General features: G+C 43.1%; 1 protein-coding gene across 5 annotated transcripts in view; it reads right to left on the bottom strand.

Moving 5' to 3' along the window:
• LOC132773743 (armadillo repeat-containing protein 12-like) overlaps positions 1-27,505 on the bottom strand; it is a 77,621-nt gene that overhangs the window by 5,995 nt on the left and 44,121 nt on the right. For 2 of the 5 annotated variants that reach the window (XM_067467978.1, XM_067467977.1), the window contains 2 exons: positions 2,837-2,994; positions 385-519 (listed from right to left, as the gene is read on the bottom strand). In XM_067467978.1, coding sequence (XP_067324079.1) covers positions 385-519; positions 2,837-2,971 — 270 coding nt within the window. In that variant the 5' untranslated portion in view covers positions 2,972-2,994. Of the gene's footprint in view, positions 1-384; positions 520-2,836; positions 3,031-4,199; positions 4,375-27,505 lie in introns of those variants that run through there. The other 3 variants (XM_067467979.1, XM_060773187.2, XM_060773188.2) reach the window with 3 other exon arrangements.

The raw sequence follows: 27,505 nt of genomic DNA, 5'->3' as shown, positions 1-27,505 counted from the left end.
AATATTCTATTAGCAAATATGTAAATGCTTACAAATTACACCCACAATGCAAAGCCATCAACAGTTAAAATCATCAGCTGTGATAAAGAGATAAAATTAAAAATATTTCAGCAGAGAATTAGAATTAAAATTGTGCAGCGGCAAAAGGGATTATGGGTGGTGTAACAGCTGATGAAATCCTTTAGTGCTCTTTTGATTTGGTTTGGGGAGAAGGGAGCACTGTTAACAAATTATTTGTATTGAATTTTATGCTGTCTATAGTTTTGTGTCATTTTGCTGTATAGTGCCATTTGCTTACATAATGTTTATTTTGTTGGTGCAAAGAGGTATTTAAATAAAGAGCTAATGCAATAACCCAACCATGTTAGAAATGAAAATGGTTACCTGGATTTTGATTTTAAACCTCCAAATTATAGTGAAAGCTTTGAGGGCATTCAGTGCCTCTGTTTTGGTGACTTTATCATCATCGTCCAGGAATGATGCTATCAGTTTTATATCATCGTTGGTACATATATTGGCCTGGAAAGTAGAAAAAAAGATTATCTAATGGGAATGTCATGAACGATAATGTACACCCATCTCAATTCTGATGCTAAATATTTTCCACACTCATTTAACCATTTGACATCCCTTTTGCAGGTGACAAGTTGGTGAAGTTCAGAAATGGGTATAAGAAACGACAAAAGAATCCCATAGTACCTTGGAGATTAATTGAGAAAAAGGAATGTCTAGCTAAAACATTTAAATGCAGTGGGTTGGAGTCCATGGAAGCATGCATGCAACATGTTTTCTTTTCTTGAATCAAATCTCAGTAGATATCTTGGGCCCACTGTACTATAAGCATGGAATTCAAGACATAAATCAATCACGGCCAGCTAACACCTCCCAACAAAGAATTCCCCCAGGTAGTAAGCAGTCGGACTTTGAAGCTGAAAGGCTATTCAATGCTAATCAAGGTGGCCAATTGCAACATTCACACCTGCTTCAAACAGACAAGAGTTCTTTCTCCCACCCTGGACATTCCACTGATCTATAAACTCCAATTGCCTAGTTTCAGGAAAGAATGTGTCTAAAACATGGCCATACAGCCTGGAAAACTCACAGCAACTCCGCATGAATGTACTCACTTATTTCTTTGTATTCTACTTGTGACTGCACATTTATAGCACTGTGATCTACTTTAACTGCCATGGTTCCATCATGTGGAATCCTGGGATTTGTAATTTAGGGAAGGCTATTTAGAATTCTCTGCCAAAAGTTTCAAATCACAGGGTTACAAACAAATCCTAGGATGAACTAAATGCCAGGATGCACTAAAACGCAACCATGGCAGTGAAAGTGATATTATAACAGGGCCTTCAGTTTCAGGATTAATCATATTTTTTCATGGTAAAATATTTTCATGGTAAAATATTTTAAGTATCCCGATTAAATATTATATGGTATATAACTGCCTTACCGAAGGTAGCTTTGCTGACAAATGGTTGGTTTCTGGCCACAATTCAATGTACTGATTTTGACCACCGAAACCTTAGGTCCAGCCTATTTGAAAGCCTTTATGTCCTCATGTGAGCCTGTCTGAGTCTTAGGGGCCTCTGGGAAAGACTTTTTCTCTATCCAACTACCCTCCAAAACTTGGTTGGTAGGAAAACAGGAAAGAGGCTTCTTGGTGGCTGCTGCTTCTGAAAGAATGCTGAGTACAACTGAGTAACACAGATATATTTAACAGTGTGATGAAAGTAGAGAAATCAGCCATTTCATTTCAAAACTGAGTCAGACTGACCTCTGCTCTACCAAACACTTTCCTGCTACAATGTGATGAAATCCTAATGGTATATTTAATGTGTTTTTTTTGTTTTTTTTGTTTTTTTAAAAAAACCTTTCATTTTAACTGCTCAGTTTCAATTCATATTGTTAAGCCAATTTTAATCCCATTTGGGAGAAGAGCAAGATATAAATAGAAAAATAAAATTTAAAAAATTATTTATTATGTCAGACTACACAGAGAAGCCATTGAAATCCACAAGCATGTGGACAATTTCAACAGAAAGGAAGAAACCATGGAAATGAACAAAATCTTGCTACCAGTATTAAAAAAAACCTCTAAAATCAGGACAGTAAATAAAGAGGAACACTCAAACACAGGGGAACTCCAAACAAGAAACAATCAGGAACAGCGATCACCTCTCAACAAAGGATTCCTCCAGGCAGTAACAAGACACCCCTAAAAACCATCAGGCCATCAAATGCTAATCAAGGTGGCCAATTGAAACATTCACACCTAGCTCCAACAGACAAGAGTTCTTTCTCCCGCTCTGGACTTTCCGCCGATATATAAACCATTTTTCCTAGTTTCCAACAAACCTCACAACCTCTGAGGATGCCCGCCATAGATGCAGGCAAAACATCAGGAGAGAGTGCTTCTAGAACATAGCCATACAGCCCGAAAAACCTACAACAACCAATTTTTTAAAAAATGTTCTGAGATGACCTTGTGAGTTGGCTGCCTCAAGGGAGATTAGAACCTGATTCATCCAAGTACCTGCCCAATCTCTACAATCCACCATCTCTTTTAAGTATACCTAAGTTATTGATAAAACCCTTGTCTAATGCTTTTTGGTGCAAAAGGGCACCTGACTCTTTTCTAGCTGGAACATGTGGCCTTCCTTTCTGGGTTTATTTTATACAAGTGTAAGATCTTGGGCACTGATTTCCATTGATTGCTAGTGGAATAGAACCAGGACTGTGAGAAGTCTCAAGAGAGAAGCTGAATTTGAGCTACAGAACTGCTAGGGGTTGATATTCAACATTGCATTCTATGTCCTCTGAATTTCACCTCTGATTCTTTCAGATAGATGTACTGAGTGATGTTATGAAGTGTTGTTCTCTTGGAATCATCATCAAGGTCATGGCTGAGGGCCTCCAGGAGTTTCCTGAGATCTCCAGGAACATTCACTAGTGCAGATGGCATTGGGTAGTACTCAGCAGGAACTCCTAGAAGCAATCATCCAGAAATGAAACACTGTCCTGCTGGAATCAAAAAAGTCCAGAAATCACTTGAAAACATTTTTGTAATGTAATACCATATGTTTTCATCTCAGAGCAAGGAGAGGTATCAAAATTCTTGTAGATGAGAGTTTTAGTCTGTCCTATAGGTTAGGTCTGGAAAAGTTAATTTTGGGGTTATAACTCCCAGAATTCTCCAGTCAGCATAGCCAATGGCCATGTTAGCTGGATTATCTTAACTCAAATGTATCATGAGATGATCCATCGAATTGGGAAAGATGATAATGCTTGTTAAAATGAAAGTGGGTAGGAAAGCTCAATTAAAAAAGCCACGGGCCTGAGTTGCCAGACCAAAGCTAAGCAGTTGTTGACCTCTTGAAGCACGCTCATTCATAGGAGAACCATGAGTCGAATGGGTTTCCTTCTCCTTTTTAGGGCCATCCTGGCAGGGCCCAAAAGGTACAAGCTCTCGCACTTTTACCAGAGGAGTCCAAACAATGCTTCCAGTAAAACTGAATTAATTTGAGACAAAGCAGGAAAACCCTAATTTGATACAAGACCCAGCTCTTTGATAAGATCTGGATCTTTCCAGGTGTGGGCCCAGTGTGGATTGGACACAGGGACCACATTACGTGATCCCCAGGCCCAATCCACACTGCTGTCTTGGGTTTTTCTTAAACCCACTATGGTGCACGTTTAAGTGAAGTCTGGAAGTACCCTTAGAAGGCGGTCATGAGAAGGAGAAAGAAATTGGAATCTTCCTATCATTGGGGAAATGGGCCTTCTGCTAACCATATCTCATTAGGACTTGTTGCTTACCAAATCCTAGCAGGGCCCTTTCACCCCCCACCTCTCCTGCTATAGAAACAACTCAAGTGAATTATCTCTTCTTAGATTTTCCAGCTTTCTTTGCCTCTTTTAATATTAGTTGAGGTGAGATAGACAGCATAATAATGATGGAAGAACAAGTTTTCTTTAAGTAAGACATTCAAAGTTTCCAGACATAGATACTGACAGAGACTGAAAAGATTTCTTGGTTGTACCTGGTCTCCCAGAATTTACAGTCTGGGCAATTCTTAGAACGGCAGTCCCTAAAACTAACTTTCACAAGGTCTGATTACTGAGTTGCATTGCTTTTCCCCAAACAGACACTAAGAATGCTTTACTATCTCCCTGTGGCCTACAGGACTCACTGGCTAAGTTGAATAGATCCGGATTGTAGGGCGGGCTTCTGAACATTGCGAGAAGCGTCTTAGATACCAGATAGATAGCTGTAGCTCCTGTAGTTGCCATGACCACGTTTTTTCTAGTTAGCAGCTCATAGTACATCATCATTTTCACTGGAAGTTCCATGGTATCTGCTTGAGCTCTGGCCACAGGCAAGTTTTCCACCTATGCAGATACAAGGCCATTCATTGTACATGGTTTGTGATGTCATCTAAGGCCATCATGTCAATAGTTGCACATCACTGTGAGAGCATATGAGAGATAAGTCTCCTGAATATTTCTTAAGATGATCTTCAGTAGTAAGATGTGGGAGGAATCATAGCTCACTGGTAAGTAGAACATATGCCAGGATCCCAGGGAAGAGTCTGGGCATCTCCATGGTAGCACGTCCTGTAAAAGATCCCACTCTGTCCTTATATCCAGAAGAGCGATGGCTAATACAGGGATCATGAGCTTCATTAATCTCCTTGGGATGCATCTACACTGCAGAATTAATGCAATTTGACACATTTTAACAGCCATGGCTCAATGATAGAAAATAATGGGGATTGTAGTTTGGTGAGACACCAGCACTATTGTTGACAGAGAAAGCTAAAGACCTTGTAAACAACAACTCCCATGAATCCCTACCATTGAGACATGGCAGTTAAAGAGGTATTAAATAGCACTAACTGTACAAAGTGGCTCCATCCCTGGTCACTGTTGTGGCTTCTCAAAGGTTCCTGTTGCTCTTGCATGTACAGAATATGCCCAAATTCAAGGAAAATAACATTTTTAAAAAAAAAATGCCAGGCATACTTCCTGTACATCTTGTTTACAAATAAAACATCACTACTGATACATCATAGAAGCACACTTCTACTTGTACTTTAGAGTAGCACACACTTTGTTAAAGGAGAAGACATCTTTTTTAGTTGCCACTGAAGCAAATTTAACAGAGACAAGAGCACAGTAGCTCCCAGTGTGTGCAAAATACCAGAGTCTTCAGAAGTTGCTCACCATTGCTAGAATAGAAAATATCAGGTAAGGCAGGCAAACAGTCCTACTTGGTACAGGTATATTTCGGTTAATTAAGTAGAGCCATTACTTCTTTAGCAAGAATAGAGCTGGGTTCCTATATCAAAAGTATGGGTAAACCCAGGCCTGAGGGCTGGATGCAGCTCCCTGGGCTCTTTTCTCAGGCTCTCCTCTCTCACACCATTCTATCCTTCCTTCCTTCTCTCTTTCTTTCCTCTGGTATAGACACTGAGAACTGGGAAGCCCTGGCCCTTGAGCGCTCCAGCTGGAGGTCAGCTGTGACCAGCAGTGCTACAGAATTCAAGGAGGCACGATGGAGGGCGAAAGAGAGAAACATGCCAGGAGGAAGGCGCGTCAAGCCAACCCCGACCGGGACCGCCTTCCACCTGGAAACCAATGCCCTCACTGTGGGAGAAGATGCGGGTCAAGAATAGGGCTCCACAGCCACCTACGAACCCACAAGGAAACGCATAATGGAAGACCATCTTACTCATCTAACGAGGGATCACCTAAGTAAGGTGATCCCTTACTTTCCTCCTTCTCTCCCTCCCTTTTTCTCCTTCCTTCCTTCCCTTCCACCCTTTTGTCTTTCCTTACCTCTTTCTTCCCTCTTCCCCCCTTTCTCCTTCCTTCCCTCTTGTTTTCCTTCCTTTTCTATTTTCTACCTCCTTTCCTTTCATCCCTCCCTCTTTACTCCCTTCTCTTCCACCTTTTCATCCTTCCTTCTTCCTCCTTCTCTTTTTCCTTCCTCTTTCCCTTCCATTCGTTCATCCTTCTTTCCTTCCTTCCCTTCTGTCTTTCCTTTTGTCTTCCCTTCCTCCTTCCCTTCCTTACCTCCCTCTTTCTCCTTCCACCCTTCCTTTCCACCCTTTCATCCTTCTGTGTTTCCTTTTGTCTTTCCTTCCTCCTTACCTCCCTCCTTCCCTTCCTTACCTCCCTCTTTCCCCTTCCACCCTTCCCTTCCACCCTTTCATCTTTCCTTCCCTCTTTCCCTCTGTCCCTCTTTCTCCTTTCATCCTTCACTTTCTCCCTTTCATCCTCCTTCCTTCCCTCTTCCCTCCCTCCTTCCCCCTTCCCTCTTTCTCCTTCCATTCTTCCCTTCCTTTAATCCTTCCACCCTTCTCTCTTTCCTTCCTCCTTCCCTTCTTTCCTTCCTTCCATCATGCAGCAGCCAGTCCTCTTAGTGGCCACCAAGTTAGAAAGTTTGCTCATGCCTGCTATGTCACAACAAAGAAGAGTTGATCAAAAATTAACAATATGCAAAGTTTGTTTTCCAAAATTAACAATATGTAAAGTTTGTTTTGCCACAACTATCAGAATAGTTGAAATATCTCTTACTTACTTACTTAGGCGATCCCTCGTTGGACGAGTAAGATGGTCTTCCATTATGGATTTCCTTGTGGGTCCGTAGGTGGCTGTGGAGCCCTATTCTTGCTCTGCATCTTCTTCCGCAGTGAGGGCATTGGTTTCCAGGTGGAAGGCGTTCCCGGTCGGGGTTGGCTTGACGCGCCTTCCTCCTGGCACGTTTCTCTCTTTCACCCTCCACTCGTGCCTCCTCGAATTCTGCAGCACTGCTGGTCACAGCTGTTCTCCAGCTGGAGCGCTCAAGGGCCAGGGCTTCCCAGTTCTCGGTGTCTATGCCAGAGTTTTTAAGGTTGGCTTTCAGCCCATCTTTGAATCTCTTTTCCTGTCCACCAACGTTCCGTTTTCCGTTCTTAAGTTCGGAGTAGAGCAACTGCTTTGGGAGACGGTGGTCAGGCATCCGGACAACGTGGCCGGCCCAGCGGAGTTGATGTTGGAGGACCATCGCTTCAATGCTGGTGGTCTTTGCTTCTTCCAGCACACTGACGTTTGTCCGCTTGTCTTCCCAGGAGATTTGCAGGATTTTCCGGAGGCAGCGCTGATGGAATCGTTCCAGGAGTTGCATATGACGTCTGTAGACTGTCCACGTCTCACAGGCATATAGCAGGGTTGGGAGGACAATGGCTTTATAGACAAGCACCTTGGTCTCCCTACGGATGTCCCGGTCCTCAAACACTCTTTGCTTCATTCTGGAAAATGCTGCACTTGCAGAGCTCAGGCGGTGTTGTATTTCGGCGTCGATGTTGACTTTGGTGGAGAGGTGGCTGCCAAGGTAGCGGAAATGGTCCACATTTTCTAATGTGACACCATTAAGCTGTATTACTGGCATTGGAGAGGGATTGGCTGGCGACTGCTGGAACAGCACCTTGGTTTTCTCAATGTTCAGTGACAGGCCGAGCTTCTCGTATGCTTCTGCGAAGGTGTTTAGAGTGGCTTGTAGATCTTCTTCTGAATGCGCACAGACGACATTGTCATCAGCATACTGGAGTTCTATAACAGATGTTGTTGTAACCTTGGTTTTGGCTTTCAGTCTGCTGAGGTTGAATAGCTTGCCATCTGTCCGATAGATTATTTCCACTCCGGTGGGAAGCTTCCCATCAACAAGGTGAAGTATCATAGCGATGAAGACGGAGAATAGAGTTGGGGCGATAACACATCCCTGTTTGACACCGGATTCCACTTTAAATGGGTCACTTTGGGAGCCACTGCTGTCCAAGACTGTTGCCATCATGTCATCATGGAGGAGCCGCAGGATGTTCACAAATTTGTTGGGGCACCCGATTTTGTGGAGGATGGTCCAGAGAGCGCTGCGATTCACTGTGTCAAATGCCTTTGCAAGGTCGATGAATGCCATGTACAGGGGTTGGTTTTGTTCCCTGCATTTTTCTTGGAGTTGTCGTGCAGTGAAGATCATGTCCACGGTTCCTCTGGAGGGGCGGAAGCCGTTCTGGGATTCTGGGAGGGTGTCTTCTGAGAGGGGCAGAAGGCGGTTTGCAAGGATTCTTGCGAGGATTTTCCCAGCGGAGGTTAGAAGGGAGATACCTCGATAGTTTCCGCAGTCTGTTCTTTCCCCTTTTTTGAAGAGGGTGATGATGGTGGCGTCCTTGAAATCTGCTGGGATTTTCTCGGTCACCCACACTTTTTCTATGAGCTGGTGGAGTTGGTGTGTTAGCTCAGGTCCTCCCTCTTTAAAGATTTCAGCAGGGATCCCATCTGGTCCACTGGCTTTGTTATTCTTCTGTTGGCTGATGGCATTGCTGACTTCTTCCAAACTAGGCAGTGCTGCAAGCTCATCCCTGGTTTGTTGTTGTGGGATTTGTGAGAGGACCTCGTCGGCCACATTGGAGCTGCGGTTCAGGAGGCTTTGGTAGTGTTCTTTCCAACGTAGTGCAATTGAGTTTTGGTCCTTCAGGAGTTTGGTTCCATCTGATGAGCGTAGAGGCTGTATGCCATGGTTTCTTGGTCCATAGATGACCTTTGTGGCTTTGAAGAATCCCTGAGCATTATGGGTATCTGCCAGGTGTTGGATTTCTTCGGCCTTCTTTGTCCACCAGATGTTCTTGAGTTCTCTTGTCCTTCTTTGGACCTCAGCTTTTGCACTAGCATAGATCTTTTTCTTAGCAGCACAGTTGATGTCTCTCTGCCATGCTTGGAAGGCTTTCCTTTTCTTGTCAATTAGCTGTTGGATCTCGATGTCATTTTCATCAAACCAGTCTTGATGTTTCTTGGCTTGGTATCCAATAGTTTCTTCGCAAGCTTGGATGATGGAGGTCTTCAGTTTGTTCCAATGTTCCTCAACATTTTCGGGGTGTTCTGTGGGTAGATGGTCCTTGAGTGCTGTTTGGAGATGGGCTCGCCTGGAGGGCTCCTGAAGGGCTTGGGTGTTCATTTTGCGCCTTGTCTTTCTTCCTTGGAGTCTGCGCTTGGGGGCGATCTTGATAGCCATCGAGGATCGAATTAGCCTGTGGTCAGTCCAGCAGTCGTCAGCACCTATCATGGCTCTTGTGAGGAGCACGTCACGGCGGTCTCTGGCGCGTGTGATTACATAGTCTAAGAGGTGCCAATGCTTTGACCGGGGGTGCTTCCATGATGTCTTGAACTTGTTTTTCTGGCGGAAGAGCGTGTTGGTGATGACAAGGTTGTGCTCCGCACATTTGGTGAGAAGCAGGATGCCATTTGAGTTGCTGTTTCCAACCCCGTCTTTTCCTATGGTGCCTGGCCACAGGTCGAAGTCTCGCCCGACTCTTGCATTGAAATCCCCCAGGAGAATGATTTTGTCCTCCTTAGGTATCCCCGATAGGACGGTGTCCAGCTGACAGTAGAATTTCTCCTTGATGTCTTCATCAGCGTCTAGTGTTGGTGCATAGGCACTTATGATGGTTGCCCGTTGGTTTTTGGCAAGATCAACTCGGAGGGTGGAGAGACGTTCGTTGATACCAGTGGGTGCTTCGGACAGATGTTTCATCAGATCATTTCTTATAGCGAAGCCAACTCCGTGCATTCTTTGGTCTTCTTTGGGCAGTCCCTTCCAGAAGAAGGTGTAGCCTCCTTTTTCTTCTTTCAGCTGTCCCTCTCCTGCTCTCCGGGTCTCCTGAAGGGCTGCTATGTCGATGTTGAAGCGTCCCAGCTCCCTTGCGATGATGGCAGTTCTGCGTTCGGGGCGTTCACTGCCACTGTTGTCCATCAGAGTCCGTATGTTCCACGTACCGAAGTTCATTTTTCTTTTTTGGCCGCAGGGTGGTGACCCCACTGGACGCGGCAGTCCAGTCAGGGATGAGTGAGGCAGACTATGTTTGGGGCACCTTTTCTAGCCCCCTCCCCATGTGGGGTGAGCAGAGTGGGTCCTCAATAGGGCTGCTCAGTCGTGGATACAGCTGCCGAACTACTCAACTGCCTCGGACCTTGAGGTAGAACGACTGAGTCCGTACCCACCGCCCATGTGCCAGTCTGTGACTAGGGGCTTCCAGATTTCACAGTCCTGCCCCCGTCGCCACTCGCTGATCGCCATGGGACTTTGGTTGGTTGGTTTTTATTTTCTGTGGAAGACGCCTGTGCGTGGGTTTTTTTAATGTGTGGAGGTCAGTGCACAACTGATCAACACACAGACTTCACAGAGTGAGGTTCCACTGGTGATGTAGTTTAACACAATGACCGTGGCTTCTCAGTCTGTTGCAGCCTTCTTCCGCCTTCGCAGAAGGCGCCCCCTCGATGGACTGTCACCTTGTCGTGGTGAGGGGGCTTGCGTGTTCCGATGAACCTGTAGGCACAACAACTGGAGTCGTGCACTCCCAGGAGTGGCTGCGGGGGAGGTCCCAGACCAAGCACAGTCCGAAGACCCAAAGACCTCAACGGCGGAGCAGGCGGAGGATAACATGGCACATGTTACAACGGCTGCGAAGGCGGAAGAAGGCTTGAAATATCTCATTACAGGTATAGCTCTTCTTTCTGCATGTTTGCTCATCTCTTCAAGGAAGGGTTCATCCATTTGAGTCCTCTCTCTAAGATAACACATTATGTATATATGTATATGCAAATATATGTAACCCAAAATTTAAAAAAACAAACAAGCCCCAAATCCAAAATACTTCTGGTCCCATGCATTTTGGATATGAGATACTCAACCTGTTCTAGCTTTTAAATGCCTTAGTGAACATTTGACAGATCCCAGAAGAGGGCAGCAAAACCCTTGAGTTGGATAGGGGCCTTCTTGCTTGTTTGAATAAAAAGTGCCACACTTCTATAGGTCTTAAGCAGTGTTGTCCACCTCCAACCCCTGTCATGAAACAGATTAGCAAGATGAGGGTGAACTGAAGGTAGAATTTTTCCTGCCTTCAACATACAATGCTTGGTATGCATCTCACTAAACCTACAACTACCCACCTTCTTAAGCAAATACAGAGCTCGGAAATGTTGATGGGATATTGGAGGTGGTTGCGGACTCATAATATCACAGCCAAGCTCTGGGAATTTAAAACTATTCAGGAACATTAACAGTAATGAATAAAAAAGATAAATACTTAAATGAAGAAGGGAATGGAAGGCTGAAGGCAAATTTGGATCAAAGGGAGTTGGAAGACACCCCTTTCCTCAGAAATGGAATCAGCATTTTTTAAGGAAAAGTGCTTATACCAATGTGGTGGGAAACAATGAGGCAACCCTAGTTTTCAGAAATTTACAACAAATGTAAGACTGGTATATTAGAAGCCATAATGATGAGAACAAGACTGGGACTCAAATTACAGAAAAGGAGATTCCATCTAAACATTAGGAAGAACTGCCTGACCGAAGAGCTGTTCAACAATAGAACTCTCTGCCTCGGTATGTGGTAGAAGCTCCTTCTTTGGAGGCTTTTAAACAGAAGCTGGATGGCCATCTGTCAGGAGTGCTTTTATTGTGCTTTTCCTGCATGTCAGGGGGTTGGACTGGATCGCCCATATGGTCTCTTACAACTCTATGATTCTAATTTGATTTCTATCCAAATTTTCTAGGACTGAAGGGATTCCCATCCTTGATCTGTGTGAAGGTGTTGTGTGAACTCATCTAGACATCTTTAAGTCTGTTTCTTTAATTATTGGAATCATGCAAGGTTTTGGAAGTGGTGAACAATTATCTGGACCCAGAAATTGCATGAGGGTCAATAAACTTTAGTTAAATTCTCAAAGGATGGCATATATACTGGTTTGAATAGTTCACAAGTCTGGGAGCATTAGCTCTACATGATCAAGTTGCACTGCTTCTGATACAACATCTGCATGGATTATGTTGGATCCAACATAATTGTTTCAGGCTTGCTCAGCTGGATTACTGAAATACATTATACACAGAGCTGCCCTTGGATAATGCTTGGAAGCTCCAAATAGTACAGAATTCAGTTGGTTTGCCTGATGGCAAGTGCCTAGATGCTCTCATGCTTGGAAAAGTTGTTTTGGGTTATAATCATCAGAATCCCCAAACCAGTGCGGCTACTTCTCCAAGTTCCACATATTTTGGTTTGGTTTATAAAAGACATGCTTATCAGGAATGATACTTCTATCTCAGGTTTTGGCATGGAAATCTCAAGACTTGAGATGATCCTGAACTGGCAATCATACACAGATGTGTTCATTATAATTATAACACCCTCCTTTCTCCCAGTATGTTCAAGGTCATAATAATTAACTCAGTCTACTCTAGTTGAGGCCAGCAGTTGGGTTTAGGTTGCAATGGAATGTTGTGTATATTACTGGAAAAAGAGACACCCATCTCCAAGTTACCCTTGCATTCACAAGGGAATCCAAATGTGTTGAGACTGCACAATTTACACTGAGCTTGTTTATTCCTCCCAGTTTAGGCCTTCCAGGTCAGCAGCATCCCAGGCCCTGAGATTTAATGGGCAACATCTGAGACGAGGGGCCCATGCCTGGTGATGTCATTAAATATGATACAGTAAGCATCAGCTAGCTACAGTTGCTCATAGCATGTCAATTAAAAAAAAAAACAAATCTAATAAACAAGAAGGGGTGGAAATTAAGTTTCTGGAGAATCTACAGTAGTCATTTCAAAACAATCACAGGGGACAGCAGTGCCCAATTTTTGGAAAAAACATTTTCTTGAAAGAGCAGTGCTCTCACCTCAACATTCCCCCTCCCCCCCCAACCCCCCCAACCCCGTCCTCAGGCTTGGCAAAATAGACCTGTTCCTGAAATCTGGGAAACATATCCCAACTTTTTAGATTGGCATTGGGGTAGGATGACATGAGGCCTTGGAACAATATAGTCCTTTAAGTAACCAGAATCATGAGTATTACTTCTACGAAGCACACAACTATGATTAATCCCCCTCCTGTTCAAATTCCATGCTTACATTCCTGATATATTAGAGCCAAACAGCAAAAACAAGACCAACATTCAATGATTCCCCAACTATTTTTAAAATATACTCTCACTCCCTGCATTTTCACATTTTAAACTCAACTACACCACCACGGCACTCCATTCAGTCATGCTGGCCACATGAGCTTGGAGACATCTACGGACAACGCTGGCTCTTCGGCTTAGAAATTGAGATGAGCACCAACCCTCAGAGTCGGACATGACTATACTTATGTCAAAGGAAACCTTTATCTTTCCCTAACACCACCCTCTTGATTACAACTTTAAATCACACCTTGCCATCAAGTCAGAAGGTGGGAGTTCCGCTAAGCTAGATGAGCAGAATAGCCTCTATGTCCTCCAACGTTTCCAATATGAAAACCAGGACACATGTCGGCGGGAAATAAAAGAGTGTGGACAAGATTGTAAAAGCTGTTAGTGAAGAAGACAATAGTAAGTGCTGCAGCAATTTGCTTTTGCGTGAGCTTACTGGGAAGGTCAAGATTCTGGCCATTCTATCCCATTTCAACACTTTGATGGATGCTAATCCCATCACTTGAGAAGAAGCTTTGTTTTGTTGTAGAAAGGGCTGTGTAAAGGGGAGACAGTAGAGGGTCCTACCCTGGAGTTGGAAAGAAGCTGTTCCTTTAAAATACTAGCAAGATCCAAGGACACTGAATCAAAGCAAGCACAGAGGGGAAGTGAAGGAAGGGAGATAAGAGGGAGAGTGGGAGAGGAATGGGGGTCTGCTGGATTTGAGTTGTCAACGTGTCTGAAATAAAGGAGTTACTGGAGTATTCCAAACAGAGGCCTGAGTCTTGTTTGTCATAAGCAACTGATGGAATGGATGAGCATGATTATGAAGCTCCCCTGCCTATGGAGGATGTTGGACACTCTCACAGGCTGATATATCTGAGCAATTAAAATAATAATGTGAGATTCAGCTCTAACCAACTCACTGGTTGTTGACTTTGTAGCCAAACTGACACAATCTCTTCAAGGATGTACCAGCTGGCTCAAGGAATCCCCAAAATAAAGGGGAGTGGGGAACATTAAGGAGATGAGATTTTACAAAAACAAAGCAGTCCTTGGATATCTGAGTATACTCCGGTGACAACGGATACTGGCTAGTGGAAATGGAAAAACTGAGAAGAAGAGGGGGAATGGAGTGGAATGTCTAGAATGCTGAAAAACAGCACTCTGTACTGTAACATTTTGTTATAGATCCTGCTTGCAAAATAGACCCATGACTTAACCCTTTTGGCAAGAAAGCCCTTTGCCTTGCCAGACCTCTCAGGAAGCCATTTGTAATTTAATTCATTATTTTTAGGCACAGAAGTGACTTTCTAGAGCATTTTCAGGGCTAAAACTCTTTACAGGGGAAGCCATCCACAAAGCGGTGGGAAATGTGAAAATGCGAGACACGTGGGCAATACACCTTTTCCCAGCCCTGGCTTGCTTGCCAGAACCAAGAAGTGCAACCTGTAACAGGGCCCTCGGGAGCTATTTCACATATGCACAAGCTCTTAATTCTGATGTGAACAACTTTGCAGAGAGTAGTGTGGGAGCTAATAAGCGATGTGACTCGAAGCATGAAAACACAACTCGGTGACCTCTGCAACTTGACCCTTCCGGATCCAGAACTTCTTACAGGGTGTAAAAATAGCCCCTGTCTATAAAATTCTACTTGCATGTAATTTTAACTTCCCAAATTCACATATTAGCTGCTATTACGTTTTCAGTGTCCACTGTCATATTGTTATTTTAGGACTGTACTTTTATCTTTACTATTGTTCTCAGAAGCACGTCCAGATATCAAAGAGAAGCAAAGCACTGACCTCTCCACTCTCCACTTTGGCAAAACTTCTTATATCCCATTTCTGGTGGGAAAATGATGATGGCTGTTGTTTTGTGCTTCCCCTCAAAGGAGCTGAAGGGTTTGGTGCTTTTTGATGCTCTTACCTTTCACTACTCTAATTAAAGAAGGCAATTATTCTGGTTTCGATTCTGTATTTTAACTTTTGTTCAAAAAAAAGGGGGATTCTTTTCTTTGAATAGAGTGGCTCAAGGTCTTTTTGAATGTTGGTCAGGAAAATGCTGAAGGAAGTGGCCAAGAGCAACTGGCCTGTTGAGGCGATGCTGGCACTTTCTCCTTCCACAGAATGACTCTTGACATCCCCCAAACCTGTTTTTTATACAGAAGGGAATGTATCTTCTAACATAATTCCTATGGTAAAATAATTGTGCAACACCTCAAAACAAAGAACGTATGCCTTTTTTCAAGGGTAATCCCTAATTGGGGCAGTAGGGACTCATCCCAAAATGTCAGGATGAGTTCACCACACAACCAAACCATAAGCTACTGGTGCCTTCTTTACTTTTTCAAAACTTCTATCTTAGAACTCTACACAACTGGAGGCCGATGATTCCACTTTTATTGCCATGGCTGCATCCTATGGAATCCTGGGACTTGTTGTTTAGGAAGAGGACATTCAGAATTCTCAGCCTGAAAGTAATAATAATAATAATAATAATAATAATAATAATATGATAATAATCTTTATTTATAACCCGCCACCATCTCCCCAGAGGGGACTCAGGGTGGCTAACAGGAGGCTAAGCCCAAAATAATACAACATAGTTAAAACACAAAATAACAAAAAAAATCATAAGACAAATATGAAATAACAAATGAAATCAACAATATGAAATAGCATACAATCAGACACAGAGGGCGGGCCAAACTACGCATTCCATAATCCCATAGGATGCAGACATGGAATTTAAAGTGGAATCATACTGCTATTGTTGTGTAGGACCTAAGGGCCCTTAGCCACATGCAGAGTTAACTGGTGAGATCTCATTTGATTAGTTAGTCAATATATTTTTCACTGGAACCTAGCTCGAGTGGACAGTAGTTTGTCCAAAGTAGGACTGGGAGGAGAATTTAGATTTAGTTTGCTTTCAATCAGAATTTACAAAAATTCACAACAATTATTTAAATTTTATTAAAAAATTATATTCTTCCCTTCTGACTCTGAAGTGGACTGAGGGCGGAGCACAGCACATATATTGCAAACATTCATTGTCGGAACATAAAATAAACTATAAATATACATAAACACTAAAGTAAATTATCTCCACTTTCAAATCAATAATTTAAACCACAAGTCCAGCATTTGCCAAAAAAAATCATAACATTTAGAACATCTTTCTATGGATGGCTCTCTTTGATTCCCCTCTGATCAGTGCAGAGAGGGACCCGTATTTCCTCTTGTTGCTAACATGTAGGACCTCTTCATCTGCTTATTCTCTACTAAGGGTAAGTGGTTCAACAAAATTATGGAACCAGTGACATTTAATGCAGTTTCAAACCAGTATTGAAGAAAGCAGTTTCACTGTACAGATGGATTACATAGGAAATCCTGTAACCATTTTGCGGCCCGGAACGTGATTGCACAAACCACAGAGCACTGATGTACATTAAGGGCTTTCTTTCAGGCAATTTTGTGGAAGTTTATTGACTGGTTGCCGCAGTCAGGGTTGCTTTGAACTGCACTACATGGTCAGTATAGACTGCCGGTTACCACTGCATGTCTACAGTTTCCAGCTGTCTTGGCCTCCCTGAGCCTAAAGCAGCCCCAGCCGGTCCTGCTCTTGGGAAAGCACGCACCAAGACCTTGTGCTCCTTCTGTGCGGCTACTCCCCAAAGACAGCTCCTGTCTTCCTTCCCCTACTCCCTCCTTCCCTCCGCCCTTGCAGGCCTTTTCTTAAGGCTCAAGGGTACAGGATGTTCTGTTCTCTCTCATGCACACACCCACCCCTCTTTCTGTTCTCTTTCAGGCGAGCAGCGCATGGCCTTCACCTTTTTAACCCTTGCGCTGCCACTCCTGCGCAGCAGCTCCCAGCTCAGACAATACCCAAGTTGTGGCTGCTCCACCGCCCCCACTCTCCTCAACAGACTGTGTGCTGCTCATCATCCCAGGAGTGGAAAGCAAACCCATTGGCCTCCCATCATCATAAACTTGCAACCCAGCCTATTTTTACAAGGGGATTTCCTGAAAAGGGCTGGCTGGCAGGCTGGCAGGAGAGGCACCTGGGCAGTAACCAGTGTGCAGTTTATTTAGGTGGCACAGATAAGCGACACTTTCTCTTTCTGTCTGTTCTCTCTCCATCTCTTTCTCTCATTCCACCTTTCCCTTGTCAGTGTCACTGAAAAGCGAGATGAGACTTCCTTCTCTTTTCTTTCCCCTCGGCCCCTGTGGCTCCCACTCTCTCTGCTTTTCTTGTCGCTCCTCCTTCTGACCCTGGATTTTTTCCACAGGTTGGCTGTTCCTGGGTAACAGAGCTGCAAAGAAGATGACGTGGTTTCACTGATAGCACACAGGGATAAGCAGAGCCATCTGGTAACAGCTGGCTTCACTTTTAAGGGAAACACTGACATTTTTTGATTTTTTATTTATTTATTTGTGGGGCAGAAGCCCCCCACCCCCACCCAGCCTTTGTCTCGCCATCATCCCCCAGCTCCATGTTCATACAGCAAAAATGTTCATAATACTACTTCATCACACTAGAGAGAAAAAATCCACTTAAAATCCGGTTTCTGCCTCCTGCAGAATTCTGGGGTTTGTAGTTTAGTGAGGCTGTTAAAGGCTCCTCCCTAAACTACAAACCCCAGAATTCTGCAGGAGGCAGAAAACAGATTTTATGAGCATTTTTTTCTCTAGTGTGAGAATCATAGAATCATAGAATTGGAAGAGACCTTGTGGACCATCCACTCCAGCCCCCTGCCAAGAAGCAAGAAAATTGCATTCAAAGCACCCCCCGACAAATGGCCATCCATCCTCTTTTTTAAAATCCTCCAAAGAAGGAGCCTCCACCACAGTCCAGGGCAGAGAGTTCCACTGTTGAACAGGTCTCATAGTTAGGAAGTTCTTCCTCATGTTCAGGTGGAATCTCCTATCCTGTAGTTTGAAGCCACTGTTCTGCGACCTAGTCTCCAGGGCAGCAGAAAACAAACTTGCTCCCTCCTCCCTATGACTTCCCCTCACATACATGGCCTGGTCAGTCCTCTGGCAAATCAAACTGCCTTTATTTATCTAAATTTGACCACTGAAAACTAGAAAATCTGGCTTTCTTTGGGGAAACACTATAAAGAGCAAAACACATTGTAGCAGTAGGGAGGAATGTGTGCATATTTCACACACACTTGTGTTTTAAACATTTTTCTTCTTCTTCAAACAATTCCTCTTCGTTTTGATGTAGTTTATTTTCATTTAACCAAATTTTGGGGTTGCAGATAATGGAATAGCTGAAGGAGCAACTTACATTGGTTTTTTAAAATGGCAGCCGGGGATGCTTGCTCCTTTAAACAAACTCATCTGGTGGTGTGTAGCGAGCTATATTAACTATAAATTACAGTAGTTATAGTTCAAAAAAGTATTAATGATTGAGCCAAGGTATGGGAAATCTTGAAGTCTTTAAACGTCTTAATGATCTACTCTAAATTTATGTAAAGGAAGGAAGAAAGAGAACGAGAACTAATAATCCATATAAATGAGCCTGCCTGTAATTTACAGCCATCATCATCATAAGCCAGCTACATATTAGACATCTAAATTGGTAGGTGCTTGAAACAAGGTATTTTCATTAGCAACATCCTGAATATAGAATTATTGAGAGGGGTGGGATTAGCTTCTTTTTAAATTTTATATGGCTAATGAGAGCTGTTCTGTCCCATAAGACTTTGAATGCAGTGGTTGTGTTTTATGTCATTCTTCCATTTGTTAATATGGCTTACAAATTTTATTGTACGGCATTATTTTACTCTTGAGTTTCTTGGTTTTATGGGAAGTTCTTGTAATATTTTACTATCCAGTACAGCAGCAGGTACACACAAGAGGCACATTTCATACATTTAATAAATAAGTTACAATTATGATTTTAGATGCTATAGTATTGGAAGAATTACAGGCAGCTCCAAGTTGCAAACAAGATAGGTTCTGTAGGTTTGTTCTTATGTTGTTGAATTTGTTTTTTAGTTGGAAGAGGTACGTTTTTAAACCTTAACTCCAGCTATATATATATAGAGAGAGAGAGAGAGAGAGAGAACGCTTTGGTCAGCATAGGAAAGGGTTAACACTCCTGTAACATTTGTTTCTTTGGGTTTCTCTGGGTTGCTGTGAGTTTTCCAGGCTGTATGGCCATGTCCCAGAAGCATTCTCTCCTGACATTTCACCTGCATCTATGGCAGGCATCATCAGAGGTTGTGAGGTCTGGTGGAAACTAGGAAAATTGTGTTTATATATCTGTGGAATGTCCAAGGTTTATATATCCATGAATATATAAACCCAATTTTCCTAGTTTCCAACACACCTCACAGCCTTTGAAGATGCTTGCCATAGATGCAGGTGAAACGTCAGGAGAGAATGCTTCTGGAACATGGCCTACAGCCTGGAAAACTCACAACAACCCAGTGCTTCCAGCCATGAAAGTCTTCGACAATACATTTGTTTCACTGCCTGTATCCCCATTGAGAGGATTTTGCCTCACTTTCTGTCCATGAGGTAATCCGATTTTGAAAAAATGTGGATTGTTGTGGAAACAAGGATTGGCAATAAAGCTTCAGTGGAGACACCTTTTCCCCATGACAACTCTTCCAGGAGTTGATTTCCCTTCTGAGGGGTAGATTTCTTTCGCTTCCTGTTGTCTCACCCGCATTCTTAACTATAAATCATTTGTAAGTCAGATGTTTGTAACTTGGGAACTGTCTGTATCCTTAAAAGATGAGGGAAATGGTCAGAGCAATGCAAGTGCAAGGCTCCATGGAACATTTCAGCAGGTTTTCAGTAGGTGGGTGTAGGTAACTGTGGCTTAATGTTCAATGTACCAACTGGAGAGAGAATATGACTGGGGAGGGATGCAGGGGTGCCCGTCTCATTTATACCTTTTGCATCCATTTCTCAACCTTCACGGTAGCCTGGAAGCCAGCTATTCATAGAACGGTCAGGAATGAATAGAGGGCTTTGCAGAACAGGAGGCCAATGTGACCTGAAATAATGCATAAATAAACAAAGCCTGAGATATTTCTTCCATGGCCCTGATCCTTCTCACCAATGTCACTGTGTGAGGACCATGCTATTGACACAGGCAGGAACCAACTTGGCTCCTCCCCAATGACCCCATGCCTAAACTTTGCAAGGACTACACAGGTCTGACAAACAGCATCTTTCTCAAATGCCTATAGAGGCAATTCTTCCCCCACCTTGAAATCTGGCGTTTCCAACAGCAATGACGCTGGCAGCCATTCCTACCGCTCTGCAGGGGAGGATAATTCCCCATCTCTGGCACATTCCTGTGGACAGAGAGTGCTGGCCAGGGCCATGGGAGAGAACATGAAGCACCACAGTTTAGCCTTGATGGAGAAGGAAAAGAGCATCTCAGCTATCTCTGGAAAGAATTTCTCCTTTTGAAAAAACAAGTGTGTGTGAGAGAGGGGGGAGTGTCCTTTGGATGAATCAGCTTTTCCAGTCACTGCCTTTTTGGTGCAAATTCCAGGCCCCACACGGCATGAAAGAGAAGCCATGAGCTCTGTATCTGAAGCAGACAGGGTCTCACACGAATGCCTCTGAGGCTTTATGATTCTGTGGCAAGCATAATAATGGTCTAGCAGTGACATGGCATATAGACCCTTCACCTGTCCCAAATTTAGCCAGGGACAGTACCAATTAATCCTCTGTTATCCCACTTTTTAACCTGCTTTTAAAATGCCCAGCTTTCTCTTCTCACTTCTTTCTGCTCAGCTAACTTCAGGTGCATTCAAAATGCAGAAGTAGGACCTCTTCACATGGGCTGTTTTTTGGTGACAGCGATGTGCTTTTGGCAGTTTTGCCATGGAGCCAAATAGCACCCACCACACCCTGGAGAAGTACTTTTGGGGCATCTCTGGGGTGAAACTGGCAAAGAACCCCTGCGACTACCAAAAAAATGTTGGCAGCCCATGACAGGAGGCTTCCTGTCTTTCCATGAGGAAAGATGGGTTTACTCAGCTTACTGAGGCTTCTCCCCATGGTTGAAGTAGGGGGGAAGCTGGGATGGTGTGGGGCATGGGGCAACAGGTCACCATGTCACCTTGGTGTGTGCTGCCAATATTGCCATGATTCACAGAAAACGCGGCAATTCCGGCAGTGCATGTGAAGAGGACTTTAGTCTGCATTTGATTAATCCAGCACAGGAAAGAGGAGAGGTAGGGGTAGATTCTTGTCTTTCCCAGTAGACTTAGGCAAAAGCACACTGCTGTAGCCTCAACTACTTTATGTGTTCTTCCTCATTAAAACCTTTTGCCACATTCTGCTGTAGCTTGGCCACATCTGTCCCAGCTGTCATCAGTGAAATATTAGAGAATATAGGTGTGTGCAGCTTCACTGCAACACTTCAAGGCAGGCCACTGTGGTTCTCTGCCAGCTATGATTAATGTCATTGGTTTCTCTATATTATTAACCTTCAGATACTTTGGAATACAGTTGCATTAGTTCTCTGTTGTCATGGCCCATGGTCAAGGATATCCGTAGGGATACCAAGGTGCTTGTCTATAAAGCTATTGTCCTCCCAACCCTGCTCTATGCCTGCGAAACGTGGACTGTCTACAGACGTCACATGCAACTCCTGGAATGATTCCATCAGCGCTGCCTCCGGAAAATCCTGCAAATATCTTGGGAAGACAAGCAGACAAACGTCAGCGTGCTGGAAGAAGCAAAGACCACCAGCACTGAAGCGATGGTCCTCTGCCATCAACTCTGCTGGACCGGCCATGTTGTCCGGATGCCTGACCACCGTCTCCCAAAGCAGTTGCTCTACTCCGAACTTAAGAACGGAAAACGGAATGTTGGTGGACAGGAAAAGAGATTTAAAGATGGGCTCAAAGCCAACCTTAAAAACTCTGGCATAGACACTGAGAACTGGGGAGCCCTGGCCCTTGAGTGCTCCAGCTGGAGGTCAGCTGGAGGTCAGCTGTGACCAGCAGTGCTGCAGAATTCGAGGAGGCACGAGTGGAGGGTGAAAGAGAGAAACGTGCCAGGAGGAAGGCGCGTCAAGCCAACCCCGACCGGGACCGCCTTCCACCTGGAAACCAATGCCTTCACTGTGGGAGAAGATGCGGGTCAAGAATAGGGCTCCACAGCCACCTACAAATCCACAAAAATAGTCATCAAGGAAGACCATCTTACTCATCCAATGAGGGATCACCTAAGTAAGTAAGAAGTAAGTAAAGGTCAAGGATAATGGGAGATGTAGTTCAAAACATCTAGAGCACTGGTTCTCAACCTTCCTAATGCTGTGACCCCCAACCATAAAATTATTTTCACTGCTACTTTATAACTGTAAATTTGCTATGCTATGAATCGTAATGTAAATATTTGATATGCAGGATGTATTTTCTTTCACTGGACCCGATATGCTCAAATTTGAATACTGGTGAAGTTAGAGGGGGGATTGGTTTTGTCATTTGGGAGTTGTAGTTGCTGGGATTTATTGTTCACCTACAATCAAAGAGCATTCTGAACTCCTCCACCAATGGAATTGAACCAAATTTGGCACACAAAACTCCCATGACCAACAGAAAATACTGGAAGAGTATATAATACATTTGACAATGTATTAAAATGTTAACAAGGTTTTCATGATGTTTTAAGTAGAGGAACTTTAACATATCTACCATGCCACCTCTTAAACTTTTCTTCTCCAGGCTAAAGATACCCAGTTCCCTAAGCCACTACTTATGGGGCTTGGCTTCTAGATCTTTTATCATTTTGGTTGCCCTTCTTTAGACACATTCCAGCATGTCAATATCTTTCTTGAATTGTGGTGTCCAGAACTAGACACAGTGTTCTAGGTGAGTTCTGACCAAAGCAGAATACAGTGATACTAGCCACCTTATCACACTGTTGGCAAAACAGAGGAACATGTGAAGAGATCCTTGATGGCAACACATTACATGTTCTCTCCTCAGCCAGCCTTCCAGTTTCTATCTTTCATCACTTCATTTTTTCAGTCTACCTATTTTCTCCTATTTTCCCCCCCAAACATTTGGATTCTTTGTTCGCATTCTCTCAGAATACAGTTTGCATTGGGTTATATGCTTATTTTTTTAAAAAAAAAATGTGCCAAGAATCTGTCACCTCTTTTCATGACAATTACATATCTGTTACCATTAACATGATCAAAGTCAAAATAATGACAGACCATAGGCGTGCTGGTCACGTGCTTCTTTTTCACTCACACATTGGTTTATAGGAGTTCTTGACACAGTTTGGGAATGTTTATGCTACAATTCTGATAATGTCCGGCCATGCTAGTTGAGAGTCTTAGGGAACTATATGCCAAAAGGTAATTTTTCCATGGTCCAGTTCAGTGGGGTTAAAAGCATTGTTTAAACCACAAAATAGTTGTGCATGGTTTAAAAGTTACTACTAATAAAATATTGGATATCACTTGGTTATTGTAAAGAGGTTATAATCCACCCACAAAAATGAACATTTACAGAATTGTCTATGATCTGGTCATCCTATGGAACAGAAGTTTTCCAAGTGTGCATCTATACCAATGGTTCCCAGTGGTTTGTAAGAACTAAAATATGGTCTGCAGCCTCACCATTACTACACCATTGCAACGAGAGCAAATGGGCTCACAAAACCCTCTTATAGTGCTTAGGCTTGTTAAATATGGCTTTCTGTGGGTGAGCAGATGATGACTACTGGATGGCATATGTTCTGTATCAGAAACTAGAGCTGATGTGGTCTACCCAATGCAGTTTTCTGAATCAGCATCCCAAATAACCAACCGAATATAAAGTTGACCAAAAACTGATTTGTACTGATGTTGGAAAGTGGTCCCTGGTCAAAACAAGGTTGTGAACCACTGATCTATACTGTAGAATTAACACAAAGTCCTTTAAATACCATGATTCCATGCTATGGGATCATGTTTCTTCTCATCATGGAGACTGAGGGCATTTTGAATAGGGCTGCGCGATCAAGCAGACTAGCCGTCTTACGTTCCATAACTCCCACCATGCAGCGTTGATTCTGATGATGAAGTAGATACCATAGAAGACACAAATACTATTTAAATACATTTCATACACATGTTTTGGATCATGGAACCTTTTTTATTAAGTAGAAAGTTGAGATCTCCCAACTATTTCATGCAGCTAACTTAGAAAAAAGAGATGAAGAACTGCAACTGTAAAAGATAGGTAGTTTGAACAACAGTGAAGAAAATTTAATTTAAACACTGGGAAGACAGCCATTTCACCCACAGTTGTGCTCTTTTTTCATTTCCTCCACCCTAATGTCAGCTGAGATCTAGCTGAGATTTTCTTCAAAACTTGTCAACATTTAAAACATGTGAGCTTTCCCAGCTTCAAAATCAATAATTTATTCTAGGAGGAACTACATGAAAATGGGTTCTACTGAGGCAGCTATTGCATTGACACAATTTTTCCCCATGGCCTGAGGTATCCTAAAATGAAGTCGAGGCCATCATTTCAACTGTTTATTGTTTCTGGATACTTGCTCTGTCTTTCAGGAGGTATGTAAAGGATACTGATAAGCGTTGCATACAAGAAACTTGAAATATTTGATGCGTAAAAACAATTTATGGGGTAAAGGTGTATATGTATATATGTTACAGTCTTGCCTTCTTATTTTCAGTGTTTGGTTCATAAACCCCATTGTATGTGGGGCTGCCTTTGAAGGCTGTTCGGAAGCTTCAATTGATCCAACAGGCAGCAGCTAGGATGGTCACTGGAGCAGCGTACAGAGAGAGGACATCTATCCTGTTGCATCAACTCCACTGGCTGCCACTACTGAGCACAAGTCAAAGTGCTGGCTTTAGCCTATAAAGCCCAAAATGGTTCCAGCCCAACTTACCTGCCTGAATGTATTTCCCCCTATGATCCATTTCGGAGATTAAGATCATCTGGGAAGGCACTGCTCTCGGTCCCACCTTCTTCACAGGCGTGACTGGTGGAGATGAGCGACAGGCCCTTCTCAGTAGTGGCCCCTCAGCTGTGGAACTCCCTCTCCAGCAACATTAGATCAGCTCCTCCCCCCCGCTCCTCCGGCCTTCAGAAGGAAAGTGAAAACATGGCTTTGGGATCAAGCCTTCAGATAATACTTGTTGTGCAATAATATATATGGAATATGTGCAATGATAATTGGAATGGCCCTGGATTACTATTGTAGATGGCATGGTATTTAATAGTGGATATGATGTTTTTAAATGTTTAATATGCATGCATTTTATTTTTATTTTTTTAATTGAAATGTTCGTTTGAATTCTATGTCGTTGCCTATATGTAAAGCCGCCTTGAGTCCCCTTCAGAGTTGAGAAAAGCAGGATATAAATAGGGTAAATAAATAAATATGTAAGGTAAAGGTAAAGGTTTCCCCTGATATCAAGTCCAGTCGTGTCCAACTCTGGTGGGTGGTGCTCATCTCCATTTCTAAGCTGAAGAGCCGGCATTGTCTGTAGACACCTCTAAGGTCATGTGGCAAGCAAGACTGCATGCAGCGCTGTTACCTTCTCAACAAAGCAGTACCTATTGCTCTACTCACGTTTGCATGTTTTCAAACTGCTAGGTTGGCAAAAGCCGGGGCTAGCAGCAGGAGCTCACCCCACTCCCTGGATTCGAACCACCAACCTTTCAGTCAGCAAGTTTAGCAGAACAGTGGTTTAACCCACTGAGCCATCAGGGAAGAGAGGAGAGAGATATTCAAGTGTAAAGAAGTGAGATATTCAAGAGATCTAGCCTCACTGGCCCCACAGAAGGGAAAGAGTATTTGAATCATTGCTCAATCAAGGACTGAGTACTTGAACTTTAAAACTCATTTGATGAGTTATGCGAAGGTAGTCATTTCCAAACTGCTTAAAAGTAATCTGGATTAGTTTGAAATTAGCCAATACTCCCATACAAATCACGAAGGATCACTGAACCCCCTGGGTAAAATATTTTCCCTGCTTAGCAACCCCATCTTCTATTGTTTAATGTACAGAGCTTTTTATGCCCTGGAAAGGTAGTAGGGAGAAAACAACTGAGATCTACTGGATTTGCAACAAGGGTTTCAGTTACCCAGTTGTTTTGTAGTTACACGTATGGATGTAAATCTTTACATTCTTTATCCTGCCACACAAGTATAGAGAGTCTCCACAATTTTTGCTTCACTGTCAGGAAAAAAAAAAGATTTCTGTACAGTCCACCAGACATATTTGCACTTTGTGAAGTCTCTCAGGGAATGATGCCGCACAGAAATACACATGTTTTTTCCTGTACAAAACCCACATTTTTGTGCACAGAAAAACACACACATGTACTTTGGCACGGAACAAATCTCTGAGAGACTTCATAGAGAGTAATGAATCTTGCCAGGGTACTATTCTTCTCAGTGGGGATTTTCTGAGTGTCAGGAAACCCATTATTTTTCCAGGAAATAAGAAGGAACAAATATTCTTTCCATCCTTAGTCACTGGTCTATAGTAAAGTAATAGCCAAGCTCGGGAATGTTCCTTTTTTAGACTTCAGAGGCCAGAATTCTTCAGCCTGACAGGATGACCACAGCTCACCCTTTGGGTGTTCACAAAGTAGAGTAATTATTGATTATAGAACCTGACCATTAATTTAGACATGGTTATACATCTCTAGAGTCATTATCCAGATGTTGCGGATAATATTGTTAGCAACTCTAGCCAGCTTGCTCAATAGTGAGGAATACCAGGATTTATCACTGCACATCCTATCTTTGCAATAGATGAATATTGTGCTTCTAGGTTTCTTTATTTGCTTTTAGCCATGATTTATGATTTGGTGCAGCAGGTTAAAACACTGAGCTGCTGAACTTGCTGGTGGATGGCGGTTCGAATCCGGGGAGCGGGATGACCTCCTGCTGCTAGCCCCAGCTTCTGTCAACCTAGCAGTTTGACAACATGCAAATGTGAGTAGATCAATAGGTCCCACTTTTGCAGGAAGGTAACGGCGCTCCATGCAGTCATGGCAGCCACATGACCTTGAAGATGTCTATGGGCAATGCCAGCTCTTTGGCTTGGAAATGGAGATGAGCACCACCCTCCAGAGTTCGACACGATTAGACTTCATTTCAGGGGAAAACTTTACCTATACTTTAATCCCTTCTAATAGTCTCCACTACTTAAACCCAGTTGTGCCCTAAATATATCATGCTTTTGACTCTTGTTTTTTGCTCTTTCTAGTAGATGTTAAACACTGTTGTTTATATGATCCCAGACACGACTGGACTTAATATCAGGGAAAACTTTTACTTTTACCTTTTTATGATTTGTAAATCTGAAATCTGCCTACATCTCTTTTGGATGAAAATAATCTGGGCAAATATCTGGTACTAAGTTTTTTAGACTAGGTTTTAAGAGAAAGATTAAATGAAAGGATACACGCTGAGAGGAATTTACCTTTCCTAGACTGTAACAGTAAATTATTAGCCATAACTACAAATCATGCATAGTGAAATTCAATC

The sequence above is a fragment of the Anolis sagrei genome, chromosome 4 (genome assembly GCF_037176765.1).
Source record: "Anolis sagrei isolate rAnoSag1 chromosome 4, rAnoSag1.mat, whole genome shotgun sequence".
NCBI classification, from domain to species: Eukaryota; Metazoa; Chordata; class Lepidosauria; order Squamata; family Dactyloidae; genus Anolis; species Anolis sagrei.
This window is presented reverse-complemented; position numbering and strand designations above follow the sequence as displayed.